Below are 27,484 nucleotides of genomic sequence, written 5' to 3'. Positions count from 1 at the left end.
TGAAACAAAAAGAGGTACAATACAATCGTTTTTTATACAATACTTTATTATCATCACATGGTAATTTGGAAACACATATTGCACATCTTTTAAATAGAATACACAAGATGTTGACAGATTAAACATAAAATACTGACATTACATCAAAGACTACAGATGCAAGAACCGAGTTATCTAACAACAGGAAAGTGTTTTTATAGAAGGGTTTATTTACATAGTAGATATGTATGCAGAATAGATGTACTAAGACTAGGCAGTATACATGTATATTATAGACAGTAGTCTATAGTATGGACAGTAGTCTATAATATGTGTACATGTATATTATAGACTACTGTGGTTACTGGTTTCATGTTGTTATGTCTTGAACATAAGAGTACAAGTATATATGGTTATTAGTTAACCACAATGTGTTGGGGTACTATGTCACATCACATACTCTGTGACCCAAATTGAATTTGTTTAATATACATACGATTTTGTGAGTGCTTTTACTTAGTATGTGCAGTTGTGAGATTTGAGAAAGTACAGAAAAGGTGTCATTATATCTATAAATCTTTGGGGGCTTTTTGCCTCCAAAATGCAGTTTCATGCACCAAACTTTGTAAAGTGGAATTTGGGATATGTTACACAAAGATCAGTGTTGGCTGTCACTGTCATCATCATCATAGTGTGCCATCTTATCTCATTTCAGATCTATGAGAAAAACGGGCACAGCATTTCAAAGCATCTATGCCAGCAGAAAGTGAGACTAGCTGACGTACAGGTGTACTTCAAACAGATGAATTATGTTCATTATCCCGCATGTATGTAAGAATTTACATCAATAAATAGTGAGTGGTCTTAAAGATTGAGAAATATTATGTAAACTTTGAAGTGATTTACAGTGCAAGAGAGACAGGGCCTTACTGACTGGGGATATAAACATGTACACTAAGCAGTCAACAATATGATAATAAATACACATTGACGTGCTGTGATTCCAAGCAATGAACTGTATACCTATTAACAGTTTCTGGCGTTTCAGATACATCACTATGATGTTCCCTACAGAGAAGTAAAATATGCGGTAAGCTGTCACTTCTGACAGTCATTTGTGTTCTGCTGTACAGAAAGCATGTACACTAACTGTGAGCAGTGAGTGGGGGCAATGGAAAAGGTAAAAAGTAAGAACATATGGAATATTGGATTCCAACTGTGCTTCAGGTTTAAGTACTTCCGAGCATATATGAATAATGAAAAAATAAGTATTATTCATATTTTCTATGAATAAACTCAAACAAACAACACAACAAATGAAAATAACTCCTGTAACAGTACACATATATAGATATTACTTTTCCCAGTGTTATTGTAACTGAGTGATGTTCTCAGAATCTCAAACTTAATATTTTTGTTAAGTTTCTCATCATGAGTGGAGACAATACTTCCCCTATATCCATTTCACCCCCATTTCTATGTTAAAAGGTCCACACTGGCCACTGAATACAATGGGTTTGATCCAAAACTAAGGTAATGAAGGTGTCAAGCATACAATGAGTCTACAACAGTGGTAAGCATTCATGTGCAAGTTAGACGAACAGTGACTGATACTGAATACTGGCAATTTCATCCTGTTTTCTCCACTTTGGCAACTGGAAACCACATTTCAGAAACTCTCTGAATTCTGTGATGATGTCATTCAGCTGTAGTACATGTGCCTCATTGAACTTGGCGACTTTTAAATTTACAAAAAAAAATCACACACATACGTGTACATTAACTAAAAAAAATTATTTGTTGTAAAAATTAAGATGCAGCAAAATTTACCATGAATACAAAAAAAATTAAACAAAATTCTGTAAAACATATGGTAAAATTATTATTTTTATCAGCGAAGTAATTTGTTTTTGAACAAAACTTTGTGAGCTAATCTTTGGTTCCTAATAGCTTGTGCATTATGCCAAGTGATTGTTAGAATAAATGTCTGTGTAGATACAAATCACTGCAGACACTGATGTATATAAATATTCAGGAAGTTTCATATCTAGAAATAAATACAATTCAATCGTTATTATGGTGTAAAGCCTTGTGAAGATGCCTTCTATATTTCTGCTTTTAGTCCATACCCTGCTTATTTTAAGGTTTAACCTGTTCACCCCCAGTTCCATGTAAACAGGTCCACAACCACCATTGATAGCAATGGGTTTGGGCCAAACCATGGTGGTGAAAAGGTTAAATTTCCACCTCGCAAATCACATAAATCTGTGACACTTGGAATAAGAACTCAAATATTCTGTTCACCTAGACAGTTGTGTGTTGTATGCAGTATTTTCAGTGTTCTACTGCTGCTGTCCAAATCACCTGTTAACCTGATCACCCCTAATGCCTTGTAAACTGGTCCATAACTAGCACCATTGACAATGATTGATTTGGGCCAAACCATGGTGGTGAAAGGGTTCTGTCGGCGGAACACATCTATACGAAAGGCAACTCTGTTGGGCAATTTGTCATCAATAATGTGGACCAACTTCTGGCAAATTCTCAATTGTAAATATTTTGACCGTGAATTTTATAAATACTATCACCATCTATGGTTGGTGTGTGACAGCCTACCAATTGGTCATGAACATACACAAACAATGATTTGTGCAAGTGAGAGACAACTTTCTAACAGCCCCAGGGAAATTTTCAGCTCTGCCACGTTTGCTCCATCAAAGTAAATCTTTCGTGGATGTGAGTGTTCAAAGACACTAACACTGATGAAGAGCTTACGAAGACTACATGTGTAGAGTGAAACATTGCAGTTAAAAACTTCAATGATGAAAACACTGTATAAGGTAAAATTTCTTAGCGTAGCTTTTTCTCAACTAAAATGTCTTTGGATCCTGGGCCTGTCACTTTCAAGGCAAGGGTGCAGGTAAGTGTAGAGAAAGAAACGGAGGACTCCAATGGGAATTACTTGCATGGAAAGTGAAAGATCTGAACGACCAAGAGACACCAGGGAATATTTACCTCAAAACATCAGGCTTTCCTTGCCTTTTGGCTTTGAAAATCATAGATTGATTGACAGCACAAAACAATCAAGAAATTACAATCTTTTAGTCCATTTCAACCCGGACAGACATTAGGAGGAGTTCAACTCATGAAGTAATTTTTTCTACATCACACATAAACTTTCAAATAAAAATACTGCAAAATTTAATACTACATAAATTCATTTTTGGCTTCACTCATTTGTAAATTTTTAGCACATTTGCGAATATCTCATGAAGCGAAGACAATTAGGGTAGATTTTATGTCAAACAGTAACAATTTACTTTGGTTTGTCTTTGAGAGTCCACAAAGGATCTAAAAGACTCAAAGGATCGTTCGGGTCATTGTCTTTACCGAGGGCGTCTTTCCTTTCTTCAAAAGAAGCTTTGCTGATTTTTTGGTGCTGCTTGGGGCTTGCGGTGAGAGTGAAACTTTCTGGGTCTAGGTTGTCCAGGATTGAGGGTGAGGTGGACTTCTTTGGCGCTTCCTGGCCATTTTGCACGCCTTGGTTTTGTACGATCTGCGCCTGGGAATTTGTCGCACTCGCAGCGAGGGATGAGTTGCTGGATAAAGAGTCCATAGAATCGTAGCCGCTTGGAATCTGGTTATTTTGTTGAGGTTGTGGGAGGGGTGCCTTGCTGGGGGATGGGGGATAACTGTTCACTCCCTGACTACCGTGTGAATCCTGCGAGTTTGTCCTTGATAGGCTCTTATGCATCACATGATCACCTGCCGCAACCTGATTGGCTGCTGGCTGCATGACATCATTTGGCATCACCTGCACCACCTGGTCGGCGATCACTTCTTCCTGCTGATTGGTCAGATCAGATGAATCTGAATTCTCATTGGTTGGCTGCTGCACGACTGGGCGGGGTTTGACTGTCATCTGGGATATCTTGGATTGGATATCTTGTAGTGAGTTGGTTCCCATGATGAAATCAAACGAATGCATTCCCTGGCTTTGCTGGTCTACTCCTGGCGTCACTGGTTTGCGGAGAAAAATCCCTCCTGAAACCAAATTTTACCAAACACACAGGTAATTTGGATAGAAGAAAAAGAATATGATAGCAGAAAGCCTAGACCGAAGCTCAGACTACTAATTCCCCGTGGTCAGTGTGCCCTCTGGTGTCAACAATTTCTGAACTCTTTGTTTATATTTAGGAATTGCTTGAAAATCACTTTGAGTCAGCAGATGTTATTACATGCAACATAAGACATTTCTTGGAGTCACAAAAAACAGTCATGAGTCAATGCCGTATTGATTTTGCCTACAGAATACACTGGTAACATGCAATATCATGGAAGGTAACCCTCATTAAAATTTTTCACTTCATAAATATCGCATATGCCTCTCACTACCAAACACTTACATTGTATCTTACATGCTTACAGTGGCAGCTAGACTTTTTCCAGTCAGATACGCAGAATCTGCGTAGTGAAAGGTTTATTAGTATATAATTATTAATGCTTCAGACTGATTGAATTGATACCTTGATTGATGTCCTTCAACCAGTTGTCATATGCCCCACTCCCCACGAGCCCCCATACATAATATTGTAATGTTTATCTTTTTTAAAGGGGCAGGTTTTTAATCAGCTTGGTCTTTGAACAAATTGACTGACTGTACACAACTTGCAGAGAGTAACAAAGGTTTAAAATCACATAAACAGCCAATGTCAACAAGCACTCGTGCAAGAACCAGGGATTGAGGACTGCTCTTTTACCCTGAGTGCAGATCATACAAAATCTGGTGGCAGCTTCTCTCATCCTGTTTTGCAGTCAGAATGAAGATGACCACATCCATTTCCATACATGGTTGCACTGGCACCCAGGATATGATGCAAATGAAAAGAGATGCCGTCAATTTACTGATGAAGAATCATGCAAAATGAACTTACGTTTTGACAGAGATTTTTCAGCATAAAACAGCACAGCTTCATAACAAAATTTCAGTTGATCCTAAAAATTAAACAGAAAGCGAGATACTGAACAGGGGAGTTTACCCATTGAGTTGTAGCATGAACAGGGTGCTCAAATTCCAAAAAAAATTTCATTTATGTTGCAGGGAAGATCATTTTTCTGATGGTCTTATAGTAGAGTTTCTTCCAAAAAACCAACATGTCTTGAAATGCACAATCACGGAAGTAACTTGTATTCTGAAATATCAGTATTTTGCATCCTGTGGCATTCAACTAAAATATGTTTGAGTGGACCACAAGGTGCTTTCAAAACTTTACAGACACAAAGCTATTACTTTTTCCCCTTACCTTTTCTTGTATCATGTATTTTCTTTGATTTCTCATAAATCTGATCATTTTTGGAATATTGATGATGCCGTTACCAAACTGAATCTCAGTCATGGCAGCGTACGTCAAACAGAAGATGGCAGATCTGTCCACACCGGCACTGCAATGGGAAAGAGGCAACGTAGGCATGTCAAAACTTACTTTGTATCTGTGCTACTGTTACTATCTCTGTTACTATCTGCATACAGCACTTGTACACATACACATATATGCATCCACATATGCCGTTAAACCATAGACAGTGAAGCATTTTCTGCTCCACTGTCTGTGGTTAAACATGACATTACATTTGTTTTTGAACATACTTATGATACAGTCTTGTCACTATGAGTGTGTGGTCTGGCTGTCTGCCCATCGGAGTGCATGTGAGAGACAGTAGGAGTCTGCACAGATGTATGTGTCTGTGCAACCGACACCTGTAAATTGAGTATCTCACTCTCTTACCTTCATAAACTACTTCAGTCTCATCTGATTAGTCAGTCTTTCTACACACTCTGTCTCTTTATCTCAATTTTTTTCTCATCACTACGCCGACAACTTCCTTTTTGTACAAGAAAGCTGATTCAAGAGCACTATGATAAATTTCATCAACTTAATCTGAGCAATTAACTCCGTTGTATGTTACTTACCTACAATGCACCACAATAGGTATTTTCAAGCTGCGCTGTGATTGGTAGTAATTGTGTACTTCACTGATGTACGACACCAAATCATTTGCATTCTCTGGCAAACCACTGCAGGAAGAAATTCAGAAAGGGATTGACAGCAAGAGTATTCATTTTAGACAATTAAATTGAGTGAGGCTATCTATTGGTCAAAAGGGAGTGATGGTGTTGTAGAACAGCAAGAGCTATTGATTCATTTCCTAGATTTTTAGAAAACCATTTTGACATCACCAACTGGGAAGAATGTTTTAGTACTGTGAATTTGCAATTGTTTTAATTTAGATCCGTTCAACTGAATGACATTTTTTTTAATGGTGATATAATAAAACAATGAGAGCTATTAGTTCATTTCTTGTAAGTTCAGAGAACTATCATGACATCATCCTATTGAAAAGAATGTTTTAATTCTGTGAATTCAACAGATTACAACTTCAATGGTAGTACCATCTCTATAAGTTATTTGATACAAAATGTTTTAAACTATTATACCCTTATTTACATACAGGGGTCACAGCTGTCACATAGAACAGTGGCACTGTTCAAAACTTAGTGGCAAAGAGGTAGGATAGCTTTGTCCTGTTTTCCCTTCTTTTTGCCAACTTTATCAAATAACTGATTAGATGATTTTTCATTAACCGTTTCAGTCCAGTTTGACAGTTGATATGTCATAAAACGTGAACATAAGTTGAAGTAAGACTACAAGAAAGTCGAAACACATTGTATGATGACCATAGTTCACTTACTGTTCCGGCCATGATGAAAACTGCAAGTGTATGATGGATCTGCTCTGTCTAGTTTCCTTGTGAGTCAGGTTGATCCGGCGTTCTGTCCAGTGGGATGACAGTCTGGTACTCTGCAGATTCAGCAGTAACTGTCCACACTGCATAGTCACTCCCCTCTCTGCCGGCCAGTAAATATTGAATTTCTGGAAATTAAAATCAACGGAAAATGAGGATTGAGGAAGAGCACAGTTACAATCTCAACCTTCTACTGACTATAAATCTTGAAACAAAAGTGTTGACATCCTACCTACATTGTACATGAAGATTTCATGACATACATACTCATACATGTACTGAACAGATACTGGATAGAAAGGTATCTACGACATTGGCTCCTGCGCTCACAGACATGAAAAAACAGGAATATTTAGAGCATCATTGTGATACTCTTAGAGTGGGTGACTTTAAATGATCACGGCCTGGTATATATGCATGCTTTGTAATGGTAGCACTGATTAGTTGTAATATTAATTGAAGATATGCATTAAACTTACATATTATCATTAATCCTATGTATACATATAATAAAATTGATTTCAAATCATAATCATAAGAAAATACGAGTATGTGGCTGGTAACATGCTAAAACCTGTAAAACCTCTTCAGAAATAAAAATAATCTCAACCAACCTTATCTGCTTCACTATCTGAGAGCAGCATGGCAATGACTGTGATTTGCTTTTCATAGACCATCAGCCAGAAGTCACTGATGGATGCTGGGACAGGTGCCTGGGTGACTATGAACCGTGGTGAGGTCGGTACCAGCCCATCCAGCATGCTGGCGTTGATGTAGTCGTCCTTCTGGGATGAAATTGTCACCCTGCAGTGGTCATCTGCAAGAATATGAACAGCAATATTAGAAGTGACTTAGCAATAAATTCCTATGCAACAATCACTTATTTAACTGTGGTGCCATCTAGTGGTGTCTGAATTCCCTTTTGTGAAAATGGTTTACTACAAATTTTTTTCAAATTACAGTGAATAATTCCAAAAGTTTCCACAAAAATCAGCCCTCACTACAAACACAAGCACTCTTGTGAAACTTCCAAGGGACAACATTGCTGTTCATCTCCAAATCCCCTTATACACGTCCACACTTGGGACTGATAACAATGGGTTTGGGTTAAAACGATGGCGTAGAAAGGCTAAATATTAAAGCTTATGCCTTTTCTCATTGTGATAGCCAGAAACAGAACTGTGATATTGGCTATGGTGCTGTTGATACTCACGTAGTCAATGTTATGGACAGCAAACTAGGAAAGTCATGTATTTAAAAAGCTGTTACCTGGTATATTTTCACATATGGACAGGTACATGTATACATGTATTTTCACGAGGAAATATTTGACTTTTATTGTTTTCTGTTACAAGGTAAAAGTTTCTTCAGTTAAACACTTGGAATTAGCAATCCTTTCATTTCTCTGAAGGGTTTTATGACGACTGTTCAAGGAACACAAAACTATGGTACTTACATGGCATGATGTCTGGGTATCTGTTTTTCATGGAATAACATCTTGCTATGGAGATGGAGTACTGTTTGGTTTCCTTCATTTGACATTCAGACAGTTCCTGTATTCCAACAAAAGACACAATGCCATTTAAAACATGCCATTGGTTGGCAATGATCAAGAGCTTGATAGAAATACTGCTAAACTTGTATGTTGATAGGAAGATCATTGGGTGAAATTAAACAAAGAAATGCCAGATATAATGTGTATAAATTATTTGTGAAAAAATTCTGAATATTTTCAAGCCCTTCAAAACGGAAAGCAAGTCTATAGCTAATGACAATATAACTGCTAATATTCACACATACCTTCCATTCTCTGTCAAGAATGGTGGGTCCACTCAATGTCTGCTTGCTCAATCCCTCAACATGTTTCTCAAACTTTTCAACTTCTTCAACAAATCTGTCCAGTATATCCTTGTTCTCATACGGATCGCTTTTCACTTCTGGAATTGTTTTAGGTTCTTCATACAGGGTGTGTGCAGGCTCTGGTTTGATGACGTTCGGTACCAATGCTGGTTGCTGGATTGGAGGGCTGTTCTTGTTTTCGGGGCTGATGGACAGGAGGTCTGTGGCTGGCTTCTGGACGCTGTCTGCTTTTATTGGTTGGATGGTTGGCTGTGGTAGCCTCTCTTGCTCTCGGGCGAAGTCAGGTACTGAAGACGCAGGGGGCTGGTACGGCTGCTGTTGATGCTGCTGCTGGGGGAAGGTGGGCTGTCCCTGCAGAGGGAGTGATGAAGGCTGTTGGAATGGCTGCTGCATTTGCGGGTAGGGGCCTCCAGGGGGCTGGTATGCTTGTGATGTTGCTACTTGTTGGTGTGGAGAGTTTGGCTGAGGTGGTCTTTGCTGTGGCTGGGCCATGGATGTTGCAGGCATAGGGCCCTGTGACGACGGCACTTGTTGCTGCTGATATGGTTGGTGCTTTGGTGACTGAAACTGTTGCTGCTGTCCATAGTAGGGTTGCTGCTGTGACCACTGCGTCTGCTGCTGCGGCCACTGTTGCTGTCCTTGTTGAACACTGGCTGGCTGGTTTGATTGTTGTTGTTGTTGTTGTTGTTGTTGTGGAGGTGGTGGGGGTTGTTGTTGCCACTGCTGCTGGCCGGGCTGAGGCTGAGGTTGCTTCTGGGGCCACTGTTGCTGTCCAGGATATGGTTGCTGCAGCGACTGTTGTGCTGGCTGCTGATGCTTCGGTGCTAGCTGCTGCTGTGGATGTACTGGCAGTTGCTGTTGCTGCTGTTGTACGTTTGTTTGAAGCTGTGGTTGTTGGGGAGGTGGCTGTTGGTGTTGCTGCATTGACGGTTGTTGCATTGGCTGCTGCTGTTGCAGATGCCCAGGTTGTTGCTGCTGTTGTTGTTGCTGCGGTGATAGGTGTTGCGTGTGGGAGGGCTGCTGTGGTACTGGCTGTTGTGGGTTTACTGGTTGCAAAGGTGGGTGTTGCTGAACTGGTTGCTGCTGTTGATGTTGCTGTGCTTGTGGTGGCTGTTGACCCCACTGTTGCTGTCCTTGACCCTTCAGAGTCTGATGCACAGGGGATGCCCAGGGTTGCTGCGGGTGTTGACCTTGCTGTGGGTGCCCGGTGTTTGGCTGTGTAGGATACTGTTGCTGTTGGGGGTAAGCCTGTGATGACACAGGCAGTTGGGGCTGCACATATGGTTGTGATGTAGCAGGCAAACTTTGCTGGCTCTGATAATGTTGCTTATGTTGTGGGGAAGCGTGAGGTGAAGCCTCAACACTATGCTGAGGTGACTGACTTGCAGGATATGCTCCTTGTTGTTGCCCTTGCTGAGGTCTTCCTGGAACTTGTTGTTGACTATAACCCTGATGGGGCATTCCAGGTTGTTGCGGTCCCCCCTGTGGTGGCTGGAGTTGTTGGTGCTGCTGGTATGGTTGTTGATATGGCATGGATCCCGGCTGACTTTGATTTTGTGGTTGCTGTCTGCCTTGCGATGGATCTGGAAATTGTTGCTGCGTGGGTTGTTGCTGCTGCTGTTGAGGATATACTGGCTGCTGCTGATATATTGGTTGCTGCCACTGCTGCTGTTGTGGTGGTTGCTGCTGACTCCACGGCTGCTGTTGAGGGTGTGGAGGGAGTTGCTGTTGCCACTGCTGTTGTTGATGTGGCTGTGGCTGATGCTGGGGCGGAAGATTTTGCTGGGGATACGACGGCCCCGCTGGGTGTACTTGCGAGGTAACGTCATGTCCCGAATGCTGTTGCAGCCCTGGTTGTTGCATGCCTTGCTGCTTGGGTGTGGCAATCGGCGTCTGTAAACTGTTCACTGTGCCTGAACTCTGGGCTGGCTGAGGCTGGTACGGCATCTGTCTACCCGCTGCAGCTATCTGTGGTTGCTGACCCTGCAATGGTGGGGGCTCTGACCTGTTTGCTGGTGGGGGCCCTGGTGTATGGCTAAAGCCTTGAATGCTTGCACCTGAGGCATTGCTGTCTAGTGATGATGGCTGTCCATCCATTCTTCCAGGGTCTTGCTGATAATCTCTGGGTTGAATCTGTTGTTGTGTATATTGCCCAGGTGGAGGTGGTCCCATGCTCGTTTGTGGGTGGTATGACTGAGGTGCACCAGGCATTGGTGGAGGAACATGTGTGGGGCCCGAGGGCGGTGGCTGACTATAAGGCTGTGATTGGGGAATTTGAGAGGGAGGTGTACTTGACCTTGAAATCTCAGAAGGAAAAGCCCTCTGCACACTTGGTGGCTGGTTGTATGGTGCTTGGCTTGCTGGTGGCGGGTGATGACCCGGAGCATTGTAGCCAGATGTTGGGATATGTGGTGGCCCACTAGCACTGCTCGGCGGCATTCTGGCAAAATGTTCAGGACTGGCATTGAGACTTCCAGGTTGTAAGTCTGATGCAGGGGGTCTGTCTGGTTGTGGATGCTGTCCCATTGTTTGCTGCATTGACGGTGGTCCTGGCTGCGGTGGCTGGTTAGGCGGTGGCATCTGCTGCCGTGGTGGTTGCTGGGTCTGTGAAGATGGCTGTGCCATGGAAGCTGGTGGCTGTCCTGGCCGCTGAGCTTGTGGCACTGGTGGCTGCCTGGGGTGTTGGGATGGTTGGAAACCCTGATGGGGTACAGTGGGTTGATGGTTCATTGAAGATGCGGCAGAAGCACTGGGGTATGATGTTGGTGGTAATCCATGTACTGACGCTGGTGGCATGCCAGCTGCTGTGGAATCCCGTGGCATGGGCGCTGGGTAACCACCTGGCATATGTCCTGGCATTTCCATTGGCAATGATCCGTACTGATCTAAATCACCAGGATGAATGTCATCAGGACCTGCCAGCATTCTGGGACCAAGTTCAGCTCCCATTGCAACACCTTTGGGCATGGGAGGCCCAGCAGCAATGACAGCTTGGATGTTTCCTTTGCCAAGCATAGATGGATCAATGAGATCTGACAGTTTCAAACCAGTAGGCTTGCTGGCACTGGTAGTTGGTTGTTTGGGCTCTGCTGGCATGGTTGGTTTTGGAGCGCTGGGTCTTGATGGTACTGAAAGATGTGAGAAACAAAAAAATATAAATACATTATTTATGTGGAAGAACAATGTAAAGTAATTATTGGCAGAAAAAATGTGTGTTATCTGTACAAATTGAGTCAGCTTTGCTCTTCTGTACCATCAAAATTTTCTTCAAGAAAGTTAACGCAGTTTAGTTGGATTGACATCATTAATTTGTGTGAAAGAAGGAAAGTGTTAGTCTGATGAAATAGACACAAACACAAATTTTGCTGTCAAACTTTGCATTTAGTATTACTCAATAATAACTACACAGTGTCACATTGATGATCTTATCAAGCATCCAACTGTGCACTGATGAATTTAAAATTGTACAGCACCGATCAACTTGAAATTATACCGCAATGAACCAGTAACTTTACTAATCCAAGACAGTATGTTAGGTCTCACCTTTCTTTGGAAGTTTACTCAGAAACTGCTGCCTCTCTTCTTCATGAACCTTGAAGATACCTTTGAGGCGGTTCAGAAGTTTGCTGACCCCGGCTTCTAATTTGCGGTAGAACTCGATGCCTTTCCTTGATTTCTGCTGCAGGTCATCATAGACATCATAGGATGCAATCAAGGCTTGGATCTTTTCTTCTCTCCTGGAAATATTGGAAAGGAAAATCATTTATTTCCTAAAAATACCATAGTAATTCTAGTGAGTTTGACTGTGCAAAGAGACTATACATTTCAGATTATATCATGTTTGGCTACAAACTATACTTTTCAAATATCATAATTACAGTTTTGTCATAACTCAATGGGTTTCAATTACGAAGTTGAACCTTTACAATAGAAAGAGAGAGGAAAGCTTGCCGATATAACTGCTTTTGTTACAAGTTTTCACATGAACATACAAGTCAATCAACACCATATGTACTGTAGAAATATATGCTTACGTGTAACACACGTTTGTGGATTTTTGTAAATACAATCTATAGTTAATCCATGGTTAACATCTGCTAAAAAGATATGTTGATTCAGAGTGAAAGATGAACTAACCACTGCTTTCAGAAGGTTGTTCTACTTAATAAGGACACATAATGCTCCACTCCTGATGAGACAACACACATTTTTTGGCAGCTTGGTGGATTTGATCTATCACCTGTGGTTACTTACAGTCTTTCAGCTTCTCCAGAGCTTTTCCTGGTGTTGGCATACTGTGCATTGGCATCAGTGACTGCCTTCAGAATATTATCCTGTGCACTGAGGTTCTGTTGAATGTATGTCATCACCGTTTCATGCTTCTTGAGTTCTGCTTGGAACAGCTCCTGTCACAGAATGAAAGATGATGATTTTCAGTAAGAACATCATTGTGAGAATATCAGATCATTAATTATTGTAAATATTGCCCAATTTTCATAAACTTGGACAGGCATGACTTCAGATGATAATACATGTAATTTCAACTGACACATGAATCTGTCACAAAAGTGTATCACATTTCTATCAACCATTCACATGGAGATGTTTCTCAGAGCTCTTACTAACCTACATCTGCACTGCAATGAACTTCAGGTTACAAATACTCTGTTTGCAATGACACTGATAATGACATTTGAGAAGCTGACAGTGCATTGCAAGTATGATATACTTACATTCTTGCCTGCTGCCAAATTTTGTACAGAAATATTTTGATATGGTATTTCTTCTATTTATTACTACCATACAGAATTAAGCCCTTGCCAATGTTAGCTAATTAGGAGAATACATTCAAAAAGGATCTGAATGGTCTTAAAAAAACTGTCAATTGCATATAATAAAAAAGACGACAATCTGCTGGTCTTACACTCACCTGCATGTTAGAGTCTTCCCTTGTCACAATTAAATTTGTGATGTCGTCACTATTGAGTTGATCTCGGAATTGCTTTTCCAGCGTCTTCCTCTGTGTTTTCATTTCTTCAATTTTGTTAATCAGTAGCTGCAGAGTCTCTTCAATCTTTTTGTCTTCAGGGCCTGAGACAGTGAAAAGATTGCACATGATGAGTGTCTGACATGCGACAAGAAAGATAGAGAATATTTCTATGGAGTTATTGGTAAGACAATCAGCTTATGCTTGCGTTCTGTGTGGCATGATACAACGCCTGCGACTCAACCACCATGAATTACTAATGTGAATCAAATACAACTTATCAAGGACAATAAAGGACAATAAATATTGCATAAGACAATACAGCATCAACTTACACTTTGAACGACAGTATAGATACCGTATACACACTGGCCATAGGCTATATAAGCTAAATGTAAAATGGATGTCCCTTTCTGTGTGTGTTGATACAAAGCAACTCTGATCAGTTCTAACAGTCATTTCAAGTGAACCAAACGCTGTCTGGTCTTTTGCAATTTTTGTTGTGTTTGGCCAGTTTTATTGGTGTTCTTATTAGTAATTCAGTAATTCACCCATGGTTCAATTGCAGGTGCTGTATGTAGCATATCACTTCTGTGCATGGTAAGGGGTCTATTCAACATATATCAACAAACTTGATGTGTCTTTGACTGAGCGACTGCTGCATTTGACAGGACTGTTGGCTGAATTCAATACAGATACGCATGTTTTCAAATGTGTTTCCTGAATTTGTTCATTGTATGTAGCATGTCAAACAGGAAGCTATCCAAATCTGACATGAATCCAAGACTGAACCATACTGTACTTACTGTCAGAGACTACTTGAGATGATGGGATGGCAACTTGAAGTTCCTCCAAGGGACCAGCCAGCAACTTGAGATTACCGATATGAATCATCATAGCTTTGCGTAGTTCTTCATTGGAGCGACTGGCCTTGGTGTGCCCTTCCTCATACCTGGATATCTCCTTCTTGATCTCAGTCATGATCAGTGGATACGATCTCTGGCCAAAGTCCTTCTGCAATGTGTCCAGTACGAGTAAAGATTAACAGATACAAACTTTTGGATATTAAGTAAAGTGTTTTCCATGCACGCTTTGTACACTATCCCTAACCTGACAGACTTCCTGGGTTTCTATTGATTAATGAACACTATCAGACCCCACTAAACTTCACTCTTGCAGTGCTTCCAATAGTACCAAAGTTTGCATGCATGTTCACATACATGTTCTCATGGCTGCTCTACTACAACCTATCCACGTTCAAACTGTAACATGCACAGATGCAAGTGAATTTTATGTAATACAGTATACGCATCTCTAAACATACATGACTATAGAATGTCCTTTTGTATACCCAGTGCATGTATACTTCCCTGCACCATGTATATATGAAGTATATATGTTTAGGCATCTGACAACCTATCAGTGTCATACTAGTATATTCTGAAATGCATTGAAAGGATGCTAGTAATAATGAGGAGCATACACAAACTGTTATTGCTATGCAGATGTTTCAGTCCTTGAAATGTCACACCAATTTGACTGCAAGGCTTTTTAAGGCTTCACATAGCTTTGATCACTGATGTTGAAATGTTTGATTGTTCATGTTTCTTACCTGAAATTCCTCCTCCCTCCTATCTTCCTCTTCCATCACCTGCTTCAGTTGCCTTATTCCGTCGTCCACATCCAGCACTACGTTGGACAGTTCCTGCATGATGTCCACCAGGTCTTTGATGGCCGTGGGCTTAACGCTGATGGCAGCACACTTCTCCAGCAGTGCCTGGGGCAATCTTTCCGGCTCCTTGCCCTGCAGTCTGAGTTGGTCAAGTTGTAAAGATGCCAGGTATTGACTGTCAAAGAAGAGAGAATATAGAGACAAAGTAAGTATACAGCTGTCACCCCTGTCTCCTAGTGTATTCAACCACACATCTGAAAGCAAATAGTGGCTGACAAAGGCATGATGCTACAATAAGGGTTGACCACAGCATGATGCTGAATCTGGGCTGAACTGATATACACAAGTCCATAGTTTTGCATTGTATGAGCTCACTCAAAAGGAAACTGTAATTTACAAATATGTAGTTGTGCATATGTACATGTACAAGCCATGAATGACTAAGCAGATGGCTATTATTACCAGTTTGCTGACACAGTATAGTAAAATCATGCAATTTACTAACGCATATTTTGTTCTAAAGAGGTAACAGTATCATCCTATTCAAATCTAGAGGAATATTATTTCTTATGTTTTGCATGTCAATACGTGAGTAAGTCCTTGAGAATGAGTTAAAAGTCAAGGTTATACTTTTGTCTGATTCTTCCTGGTGTTTGTGTATTTCACTTTAAAATTGATTTATTGTATATGTATCTGCACATATTCAATATCTGGAATCGTACGAAAAACTGGCATCATGAAATTGGTATTACTCCATCTCACACAGAAAATGTACATATTTTCATATTGTTGGCAACTTCCACACAAACAATTTGTGCAAAATTTCTAAAAGCTGATGAGTTTTCATTTGTCATTCTCTGCACAAAAGATGAGCTTTTTATTTTTTCATCAACTGTGGTATAAAACTGTGCCATTTCGTACTCAAGCTGTTGGTTTCTCTCTTCTATTTCACTTGCGATTTCTCTCAGCAGTTTTGCCTTCTCTTCACTGTACAATGAAGCTGCCTCGTGGGCTTCCATCGGCACCAGTTTCTTGAAGATGTCAGGACCAGCCACGCTGTCATCATAAGGCTGGAACGGCAAGGCTTTCACCAAGGATGCACCTTTGAACACAAAGTAGATGTGATGAAGAGAAGATCATGGGGATGAAGAGATCATGGGGATGAGAATGTCTACACATTTAAGCCTTTGAGCACTGTAATTTTCTCCCACCAAAATTTTAGTGCAAAATTTTACCAATTTTTATGAATTTTTCTGTATTTTTTTCATAATTTTGGACTGAATGGGATCACATTTCATTGGCTTCACTTTTTCTCAAAATTTTGGCAAAAATCTGAGAAAAATTGACTGGGGTTTATTTTATAAAGGGGACAAAAATAGACTTTGGCGCTCAAAAGGTTAAAGCAAATGTCTTGTCAATGTTTAACCCTTTCACCAACATAGTTTGGCCCAAATCCATTGTTATCAGTAGTGAATGTCGACCTGTTCATGTGGAATTGGGGGGTGAACAGGTTTTGTCTGTCACACCTATGCAGTAAGATTCAAGGGAAAGCACCACAACTGGGATGGTATTGACTGTCTTACAGCAAAAGGTCCATGATTGGCTTACCTTTGATTTCAGGCATCTTGTCAAGGCTTGGCACACTCTCATGGTATACAAAGTCATTGTCTTTTTTAGCTGCATTGTATTTTCCTCCTATCACGTCCGTTGTGAATTTCAGTGCATCTGTGATGCTTTCATGTTGGCCCTGTTGGCGGGGAAACAAAGTATATAACATGTATGTCAATGCAACTTCAAGGCATGAAGTCTGTTTCGGTAAGTGTGGTTAAATTTGTTTAAAGCATGAATATACAGGAGTGCTGATAACATGTGTATTCGAAGGCCACTCACATCACAGCTAAAGCAGTGTTTTCCATAGCTTACAAAAACACAGAGGCAACCAATTTACAAAAGTGTATACAATTTGCGAATTTTTTTACTGTGAAGATGTATTCCTTTGAATGGATATCAACCTATGGACAGATTGCTGGCCCGGCCCACTCTTCAAAACCCCCTTGTGGACAACTTTACTCAGTATCGATTCTAACTATTTCATGAAACATGTAATTAGACATCGAAACATTTTTGAAATCTTGCTTTCTCTCGATTGTTTATAACAGAAATTCATGCTCTATACATCTTTGAAATTTTCAAGGTTACACTTGTGATTAAAACTTCAAATTCACAAATGTGATGCAAACACCTACACCAGCAGCCTTTTCATGAAGTTCTCTATAAACTTGTAAACACATTGGACAGACGAACAGAGGGATATTTTACAGATGAACAGAGGCATATTCTGTACCCATACAAGGTTGACCGTTCTCTGACAGACCTGCTTGACTGAAACTTACCTTTGACAATTTCAAAGCTTCATTATGCCTATCTAGAGATGCCTGCATGTAAGTTACTCTCTCCCCATATTTTTGTTGTTCTCCAACCTGATTGCCCATGTACATCTGAAAAACAATCATAACCCATTAATTGATCAATACATCTATGACTGACAGTGTATTAGAATTTCAGTGTTCTCCCTGAATAAGGTAACAGGGGTGTGGCGCCCTCTTGTGAATTCTGAGTGCTCCCTTGCCATAAATGAAAGAGATTTATTTTTTTTAAAAATAAACCAATAAAACTTACGAAAAAAAAGTTGAACGGGATTTACAAGCAGAATGCAAGTGTGTGAGTCGATCATGCAGGCTGCAAATGTAATTCTCATCGATCTTGCAAATCTCACAAGTTTGTGATGTCATCCGAGATCATTAGCCCATGTGCAAACATGTTTGTTAACAATGAATATTGTAAAATTTAAATGTTGCAGCTATGTTGACCTGATGCATCTAGATATCATGCATGAAATGCATTGTTTGTAAACAGAAAAGTCGCACACGTGCAGTTCCTATGACTGCCTGCCTTTAAACTATTAGGATTACTGAAGTATCACCAGATGCGTACCCCAGCATAATATACCCACACACTAAATAATTGAGAGACTCACAAAAGCTATACTGGTGTAATGTAAATTCTTCAGTTGCAGCAGTTTCTTCCAGTCTTTACACTTCCTAGATCCCATGATGGCCGACACAGCGCTGGTATCCAGGCTTCGTATCGCTAGGCTGTAGTAGTCGGCCACTTGCTGGCTGATTCTGGCCACCAATGAACTCTTGCGATTATCCTGCATTGATTTCTCCAGTAGACACTCTTGTGCTTGGCCCTGTTAGTGGATAGAGTCTCGCTGAGAAATGCCTTATGTACTGGTACATATCCATGTACATATACATTTTTTCCCTAAATACTTCAGCTGCAATACCGTTCTTTGTTTGCTGCTCTAAGGATAACTTGGGAGAAAGTCTGCAGAATCATGGTTCTGTTATACTAAAATACAGTTGTTCATGTACCAATATATTACTGCATGCCTTTACACTGGATACATAAATGACAACAAAGTTTAAATTTCCTTTGAATGTATGAAAAAGTTGCCTCTGCTGAACGCAAAGACCATGAACATTTATGAGAAATAGTGCTTCAGTCTGTGTCTGCAGCTCAAGCCACACACACTTACAATCAATTTATAATTAAATTGGACACATCGTGCGACAAATGCCTGTCAGCTGTTTCACAAGAACTGGTCATATCTATTATTGAAAAGAAATTTTAGTCTCGAAGTTTATAAATTTCAAGAGTCCTCAGGGAATGGTCTTGTAATCAATTCAAGTTCAAATTTAATTTTGACAAAATTATTTTTTTCCACACAAAGATTCACATGTGATAGCTAAAGCTTTGCTTTTTTATGGGTTTAATACTCTTTTTCAAAATATTAGAATGTGACAGCCAAGGCCATGATATTACTACTTGACTTACCAACATGACATTGATGTACATGGAAAGCACATCATGGGCCAAGTCTGGACTGAGATGACTTCCAAAATGATCTCGTAAATACGTGAATGCCCCGGCTGCACACTGGAAATGTGTGCATGATACTTTCATTCCCTGTCAAACAAACATAAGAAGGGTTAAATTTCAAATCAATTTAACAAGCATTTCCGGCCATGTTGTCTGTTCAGTGTTCACCCATTTAGGATATACATTGCGTACATATATTTGAAGAAAACAAACGATGCATCTTCACACAAACACTTGAGGTGTTATGCCCAGGTTTTGGAGGGTCTATGGCCCAGAAGTTTATAAATGTTTGCTGTGGATGGACAAACAGACATACATGTGCAGTATAATGCAGACAGCAGACAGAGACCAGCTGATCTCAAGAATTCCCTTTGCTACATATGATGATACATATTACACAAATGAACCCTTTGTGTAATTTAAGAACAGTTTATCAAATTTGCATACATGTGTTTGAAAAGTTCAAAAAGGAACAAACCTCAGTGAAATACCAGACAGGTGTGATAACCCATTATGTTGTATAATATAACATTACCTATGGGCATGTGTGCATGAATCACACTAAAACAAACAACAGGTCAAAATGTAAACAACTAAACAGCAGTAAATTACTACTGATAGCAGGTCAAAGGTGACTATACAGTACACACACATGGTCTCATCATGTTGGCTTCACGGCCTGTTGTTGATATGACATCCTATTCTAATAAAAAACTATCAGTACAATAGTTCAACTGCTGAATTCAGCATAAGTTTGTTAAAGAGATACAATGTCTGTATTCGACACCAAACTTCCTTATTGTTATTTTATCAATGATCTCAAACATGTATGTTAGGATGCTTGCTTAATTAATGCAAAGTATAGAGAGCCAGGAAGTTGTTTCAAATACTGTCTTCTGGGAGTAGATCCTCAGAGACAAAAATAAATGCTACAGTATATAGAAGTGTTTACAGTAAAAAATGCACAACAAGTTCCCTTTGAGTAAATGGATACATTAGGCGGTACCTTACTGTTACAGAGTACAAGCTGCTCTAGATGATTTGTGAAATCCACGCGACAACTGTCAGAGCAACAAACAGATACAACGTATGCAAAACTACTTGTTATTCTTGTCTTTGAGATTCTGTTGCCAGCAGGCAATATTTTAGAGCAAATTTAGAAACAGTAACTTAGTTGGTATACTGTATATGGCTCATCTATCCACATGTATCTTATTGTAAAATGAACGGAAAATTTGGCTGCAAAATCAAGCTGTCTTTGATGAATACAATACATAGAAGAAGAACACAATTTGAAATGCTGACATAGTGTATTTAGCTCACAATCAATGAAATTCACTGGTATTTGTCTAAATCTGCCCTGAGATTGTAAATTTGACAAAGTTGTTACTGTTCTGTCCATTGATTGGTCAATTGACTAGCCAAGGTAATGCATAACATTTGTGATCATTGTTCATGTCTCTCCTTTAAACTATGATGCAATTGCAGCCTTGCCAAATACATATAGGTGTACAAACATAATTAATACATGTTAACCAAATTTACATGCCGATGACAACTTGTATTCAACTGAAACCCTTATGAGAGCTGTAATTTCCTCCCGCCAAAATTTTAGTGCAAAATTTTATCAATTTTTATGAATTTTTCTTTAATTTTTTTATAATTTTGGACCAAATGGACATCACATTTCATTGGCTACAGTTTTTTCTCAAAAGTTTGGCAAAAATCTGAGAAAAATTGACTGGGGTTTATTATATAAAGGCAACAAAAATAGACTTTGGCGCTCAAAGGGATAACAACACATGCATGTATCCTTACTGTGTGAAAATGCAGTTTGAAACATTTTCCTCACCTCTTCTGATGTCCTTTTGTCAAAAGCCCCCAGTATGGAATGGAGACCACCAAGGTTGTACAGTATTGATGCCTGTTCATATCTGATGTCACACAGTGTGATGTAGTCCTCCGAATAAATATCCATCCTACAAGGACGACAGAAATTATCGACACTGTGAATTTTACTCTACATTCTGTACTGTGACTGTTGTTCACAGAAATGATCAATATTTTTGTTTGTTACAAAATGTGATATTGCATATGTAGTCCACAAAAATTAATGCAAATTCTGTCTGCATTTTGCCCATGTTTATCTCTGCAGCTTGTAGCAGGTGCCTTAATTATTTGATTTCTATGTTCAAAGTCATAAAATTTTTACTTATAGAGAACAACTTCCTTGATTCTTGTGTGAGCAATTGCTTTTGTCTTGCAAAATAAATTGCACATGAAAATTTGTGATGTATATAATTGAGTGAAGGGTTACATCACATTGAATCAACATCATTTGCAAAGTTGAAACATAAAGTGCTAGTTTTAGGCGTCATATACATGTCTGTCTAACAACACTTTGCAACGAGACGAAGGGTCAATTTTGCTGTAATAATGTAGAACAGAACAAAAGACTACAACTTTACAATTGGAAACAGACCAATTCACTCTACAAAAACAGAAAAAGCAAGCAGTTTTTTCCTTACCAGGTAAATGGAATGACAATGGCGCCACCCTCTCCCATAGGAAACCTACTCTGCAGTAAATGAAGTTGACCGTAATACTTTCTGAGTGTGCTGCAACCATTGAAATCCCTGGTAGCATTCACTGCATTCTGCAAGATAATAGAGACACACTGACACTGTTACTGTATACAAAAAGGTTCTTGTCACTTCCTGACTGTTAGTCTACCAGTCAGTAGGGGAAGGGGTGTCAGACTTCGATAACAACAAACATGCTTCCAGTTGCCTCATTTTGTCTGATGCACTTTATGATATATTGCCTCATATCGTCTGTTCCCCTGTCATATCTGTAGACTGTCACTTGATCTGTGTAAGACGTTTCTAAGTTCAAAGTACTGAAGTCAATGCTGATAACATTCCTGGGGAAAAGGGACATCATGAAAGGAACATTTTATTACATGGCAAAGCCAACATTGCAAAAAAAGAAAGAGGAAACATGGGTTAAGAATATCTCCATATGCGTTCATGTACTAATGATTTATGATAAGTTTATTTATTTATGTAAAAATGTATGCAAGTTCCATTTATGTACACAAGTAAAGCTTTCATGAGATGTTGATAATTGTGTACGTGAATGCTACATGTACTGCAAAGTTTATAAGCATTCTACATCAATGTAAACCATACAAAAAGGGAGGGTGGCAAAATACCTACTATTAGAATGATGAGGCACGAGCTAAAATTGTAATATTGCCACTTGGCCATCACAAGCTTTTCGTGTCTTACAGTTTGACTGTGCTTCAAAGTTCATAGACTCCGCAAAGTTCAGAGTCAATGACAACAATGCACATTCATAGCCACCAAAATTGTTGACACTGGAAATGGGCACTGTCAATGTGATTTGGAAGCAGTTGTATATGCATAAATACATGGCATATTACAGTTTGGTAATTGCCAATACATCAGAACTAAGTAAATTCACGTCAAAGGTCATGTGGAAAGAGTAATATTAGTTAGGGTAGGTACATGACAAAGTATTTGCTTTGCTCTACAAGATACATGTACATGTATCATCCTACATGCTTATGGCTGCCATTCACAGGATTTGTTGGTACCCCTTTATCTAGACTATCTCACAGCTCTTTGCTGGCTACATCTACAGCTGATCTAGCCTGGACTCAGCTCGCCTCAGCCAGCTACTCCAGCTTGTGCTGAGTAAGGTTACACCAGCCATAGATGTAGCAAAGTGAGCAAGTGGCTGTGAGCTTGTCTACCCTGGATTGAACTGTGTAGTTTCTTTGGTATGTAGTCATTCAACAGTAACCCTCACATTCTTTGGTAGCTGAGAAATACAAACTTTCCTATGAGAAGAGTTATTGTAGCATTTTGGCACAAAATTTGAACGTTAATGTTTCACTGCTGCAGACGTGGAAAATCACAGTGTCATTGGCACTGCCAGAATTTTAGGACGTGCAGGACAAGTACTATGAATTATTAGTTAACAAGGCTGGTTAACTTTTGACAATGCTCTTTCTACGTGAAGGTTATAGTTCAAGGTTGGGTGTGGTTTAAGGTAGAACAAGCCTGGGTACAGATATTCGGACTCTCAAACTTTTACAATTCTTTTCTGATATAACACTTGTGGCGTTCATTTTAAAGCTCTTGGTATAAGAAAATGTTTCATCTGCAATTTATTTATCTGCATAGAGTTAACACAGGAATGGCGGCAATTTTGAATTTAAATATCTGTAAACCTTGAGTTATTTGTTTCTCTAGTACAAAATTTGCACGATGACCCCGATTTTTATTCTTGATTTTGAAAGAGAATGGTTGAAAGATTCCTTAAGGAAGGTTTGAGCAAAAGTTTTAAGTCTTTCACTTTCAAGGCACGTACCACCTTAAAGCTACGTTGGACAAAGTCACTGTACCTGGAGATGGTAGCTTTATGGGCACATGCCAGCATAGAACTAAATCGTGATCCTGCTGTGTCACTATCACCAGACACAAGCAACTAACTTTTTGCACTATCTAAGTCGATTTGAATATTTGTCTGCAATGCACACTTCGTAAAACATTTCAAAAACTACCAAGTTAAAACAAAAGTCTTGCAAGTGAGTATTATCAGAAGGCATGTATAGAAAAAAATAGTGATGTGTTCCATGAATGCAAACAGTGAATCCTATCATATCATACAATCTTGTTGTAATATAAGTATATAAGTTAAAGGTAGACAAAACAGTGTGCCCTCTAAGTTAACTTGGCACATCACTGACTCAAAGAAATTGTGCTCAACTTTTTTTTTTTACATACAACATGAAATTTTCATGAAGTTGCCAAAGACATGAGAAATTGAGTTTCTGAGGCTGCACTTCTCCACAACACATAATTTACGATGAACTTGCAGTTCGATTTGACTGGAGAAATCATTCCTTTGATGTAACTCCACAGTCTGATTGCGAATGTTTCGTTTGACCTTTATAAAAGACACTTACACATACATGGGTATGTTGTTTTCAAATCAAATTTGTATAAATGTTCAAGACTTAAATGGGTAGAAGACATAGTGGGAAAAGATAGAACTTGATGAATGAGTACAAATACATTAGCTAAAGCACCATAAAAAAACATGGTAATTACAACATACACCTCCTGAAATACACACACACACACACACACACACACACACACACACCAACACAAAACAATACTTACAACTCTCAGCTGGTCGAGCTGTTTCATCTCCTCAGCATATCTGTCCGGATCTTCCTGGTAGTTGTCACGGATGAACTGTGAAATATGCAAATTTAAAGAAAGAATCTCAGGAGACAATCTACATAACTTGATTCAAGTGTGATGTTTCCTGAGAAATGATAAACAAACTGTAATATTTCTTACTATTATCATCAATATACAGTATAAGCAATTTACGAAAACACAAAACAGACATCTGGGCAGAGTACACATAACCCAAAGATGTAACCATTGAATGCAACATTACTTTCGCCCATCCACAGGCTTGGTATCTTACCTAGATTGGTAGAATTAATTACCAACTGAGTCAATGAAAAATTTCACCTACCTAGCCAAAAATTTATCTGTCTTGAGCAAGCAGTTATTTTCTGCTCTATAAAAGCATTAATGTTATCTAACACAGCAGAAATGTTTCAAGATAGAAGGGCGACATTGGTCTTGAGTTAAAAGAATATGAAACACAGAGAAGTTACCTATAATTGCAATATTCAGGTAACTGGCCACTAATAATCATTGTACTGATTATCATTATCACATAGGCGGTTAAAACAATTGGTATTACATATTATATCATACCAGTATACTGATGGCCCAAATACAGCGATCTGATTGGTCGAGACGTGAAAAGAACCGTGGTATATTGGCGATATACAATGGCTGGCATACGCGCGAGCTCTCAGCTTGAGCAAAAATACGTTTTTCACGTTCCACACCAGAATTTCAATATACTGCTGTGATAGTAATAAATCACACCTAGCGACGGTATACCACGAGATTTTGACCAGTTCACTTAATAGATGCACGAGCGATAGCGAGTGCATCTATGAAGTGAACTGGTCAAAATCTCGTGGTATACCATCACTGGATGTGCTTTATTTCTTAAATATGACAGTTCACTATGGTCTTACCACAGATGCTTCCATTGCAGGTGTGAGGAGGGACTGTCTTGTCACTGTAAAGTGTTCATATACTAACTTGGGCCAGAATTACAACTGCTAAGTATTGCCTAACTTGGGACAAGTATTGGAACAGTTTATCATCGATCTTAAAAAATTTACTTAGCTGTAACCTCAGATGATTTTTTGTTGCTATAATCTCTAACAATGGCTTGCAAAATGCAGTTATGCTTCTACTCTCAAACATCACACTGAAATGCCTTGTATTCAATGTGCCCAGTCTGTACATTTGTAATTATATTAGGCACCCTCAAGGGTCTATGGAGTTTGTCAAATGTAATCCTGATCAGAATTCATGAGTACAATAACACCACACATTGTACTCAGTACACAGACTAGTGTTTGCAAGGCCAACACATTATTGTTTTCAACATGTATCAAGGACACAAATAAAAACAGAATTCTTTTATATAACAAAGTAATGACAATATCATGAAAAGTAACTGTTAGTGGCATACAAGTAAACCAATTTAAGTTCTGTTAAAATGTTTCTTCTGTGAGAGTAAAGCAGGAATGTTTTTTTCTGTCAACTAGATGGTTCCCCTTCAAGCACTACATAGTAATTTAGTATAGTGACATGCATAATGCTATGGTATCAGTGTGGCTGGGAGTTTGGAGCTGTACAGTGCACATCATTGTTACTTTATATACACATGATGATGTTCAGGCAACGTGATACCTCTGCATGGCAGGGCTGTAAGCCTGTATGTTACCAGTTACGCGTAACCGGTAACATACACTGTAGACCTGACACCCAGAGCTATCAACATGATTACAATGCATGCATAAGCCATTAACAGTTGTAGCATTAGTAATCGCGTTTCATTTCAGAAGCGGACGTAAAATTAACAGGGTAAGCAGTTGTTACGGATCTCCATTTCTGTTATACACCAGTGTGGGTTTGATTAATTCATTGTGAGTCATGCCCCAGTAATAGGTATTAACCTTACACGTTCAGCGATAGCGTCACGTCCTGAATGGCCAAACAACTGCACTGCCATTGCAATTTTTGTCCCACCGACTTATAAAAGTAAGTACACATTTTGATGAAAGGGCACATGTTTTCAAGCATGTTGTTTGAAAATTAGGACAGGGCCTTTTGTCAGTTTACACTATGATTGCTAGCCTTGTGTGTAACTTGGTGAACACAACATGTTGTAACTCCCGATCCGTGCCTGACTCAGTTCCGGGTGGTTTACTTCGCAAAACCGACGGCGCTTTGAATTCGGTACGATTTTGGCATAAAAAGCAGTGAAAATACATAATTGTCGAACTGGCTAAGTCTCTTTTCCTACCTGCTTGATCTTTGGGGTAAATTCCGTTGGCTCTGGACTTATTTTCATCTCCAGAGCCAACATACACATACGAGGTACTGCCTCCATCTTGATTCCTGGGTCGAAGTCTCGTGACATGACGTCATAGATAAACTTCCCGTGAGAGCTCGCGAGAGTAGAACGAGGTCGCCTGAGGATACATAGATTATTCGGGCCTTTTAACACCAGCTTTGTTGCAACTATTAAATCACTTGTTTTAGTCACCCTTTGGCTAATAAGTAGGTAAACAGTAAGTGACACTGTTAAAAAGACTAAGCGAACCGAAATATTTTCACGAGAATAATACAGTGGACAATAACTTTGCGAACCGCTTCATAACAAAACATACTGTAAGCTTATAGGCTCATCCCAATGGCATACATTACACGTAACTAACACACTGTGACCCGGGACCGAAAAGTATGGAGGCCAATTTTCGCTAAATCTGAATACAGAGAACAAAGTAAAAAGCAAGATGTAAAATAAAGTGACCAAACTATGGATGAGCTGCTCGTTAAGGTACAGGTGGTTGCCTACATATCCGTCCCCTGGGGTGGGGGGGGGTGTAGAGGTGTCTTGGTATCAGCACAGGTTCGTTCTTGCTGTTGTTTATTTTATTTTAATACGTTTGACTATGATATGTACTGCCAATAAAGATTTATACTGCCAACCTTTGCTGTCTTGGTGTTGGCACTGGTTTTGCAAAGATTTTC

General features: G+C 39.4%; 1 protein-coding gene across 1 annotated transcript; it reads right to left on the bottom strand.

The window, feature by feature from the left end:
• Positions 1-2,569: 2,569 nt before the first annotated feature.
• Positions 2,570-26,854, bottom strand: LOC139143720 (tyrosine-protein phosphatase non-receptor type 23-like). The gene is made up of 22 exons (XM_070714254.1): positions 26,754-26,854; positions 24,464-24,538; positions 21,776-21,903; positions 21,100-21,226; positions 19,203-19,334; positions 18,340-18,555; positions 17,696-17,800; positions 16,911-17,049; positions 16,224-16,404; positions 15,243-15,477; positions 14,437-14,644; positions 13,574-13,734; positions 12,898-13,049; positions 12,187-12,380; positions 8,584-11,771; positions 8,240-8,336; positions 7,398-7,600; positions 6,730-6,911; positions 5,951-6,055; positions 5,283-5,421; positions 4,914-4,974; positions 2,570-4,023 (listed from the first exon to the last, which is right to left on the bottom strand). Exons 1-22 carry the CDS (start codon positions 26,838-26,840, stop codon positions 3,296-3,298), a joined length of 6,843 nt encoding a protein of 2,280 aa, XP_070570355.1. The 5' UTR covers positions 26,841-26,854; the 3' UTR covers positions 2,570-3,295.
• Between the last annotated feature and the right edge of the window lie 630 nt (positions 26,855-27,484).

Source organism: Ptychodera flava, chromosome 11 (genome assembly GCF_041260155.1).
Source record: "Ptychodera flava strain L36383 chromosome 11, AS_Pfla_20210202, whole genome shotgun sequence".
Lineage (NCBI taxonomy): Eukaryota > Metazoa > Hemichordata > Enteropneusta > Ptychoderidae > Ptychodera > Ptychodera flava.
Note: the sequence above shows the minus strand (reverse complement) of the source record. Positions and strands in the feature narration are given on the sequence as shown.

What these genes read in the sequence shown, in the direction of transcription:
- LOC139143720 (XM_070714254.1), bottom strand. Translation starts at nt 26,840, where the DNA reads ATGGAGGCAGTACCTCGTATGTGTATGTTGGCTCTGGAGATGAAAATA. An exon ending in ATACCCAGACATCATGCCAT is followed by an intron (nt 7,601 to 8,239) that starts GTAAGTACCATA and finishes ATATTCTTGCAG; the next exon opens with ATGACCACTGCAGGGTGACA. An exon ending in TTTTCATCATGGCCGGAACA is followed by an intron (nt 6,056 to 6,729) that starts GTAAGTGAACTA and finishes TTCTTCCTGCAG; the next exon opens with TGGTTTGCCAGAGAATGCAA.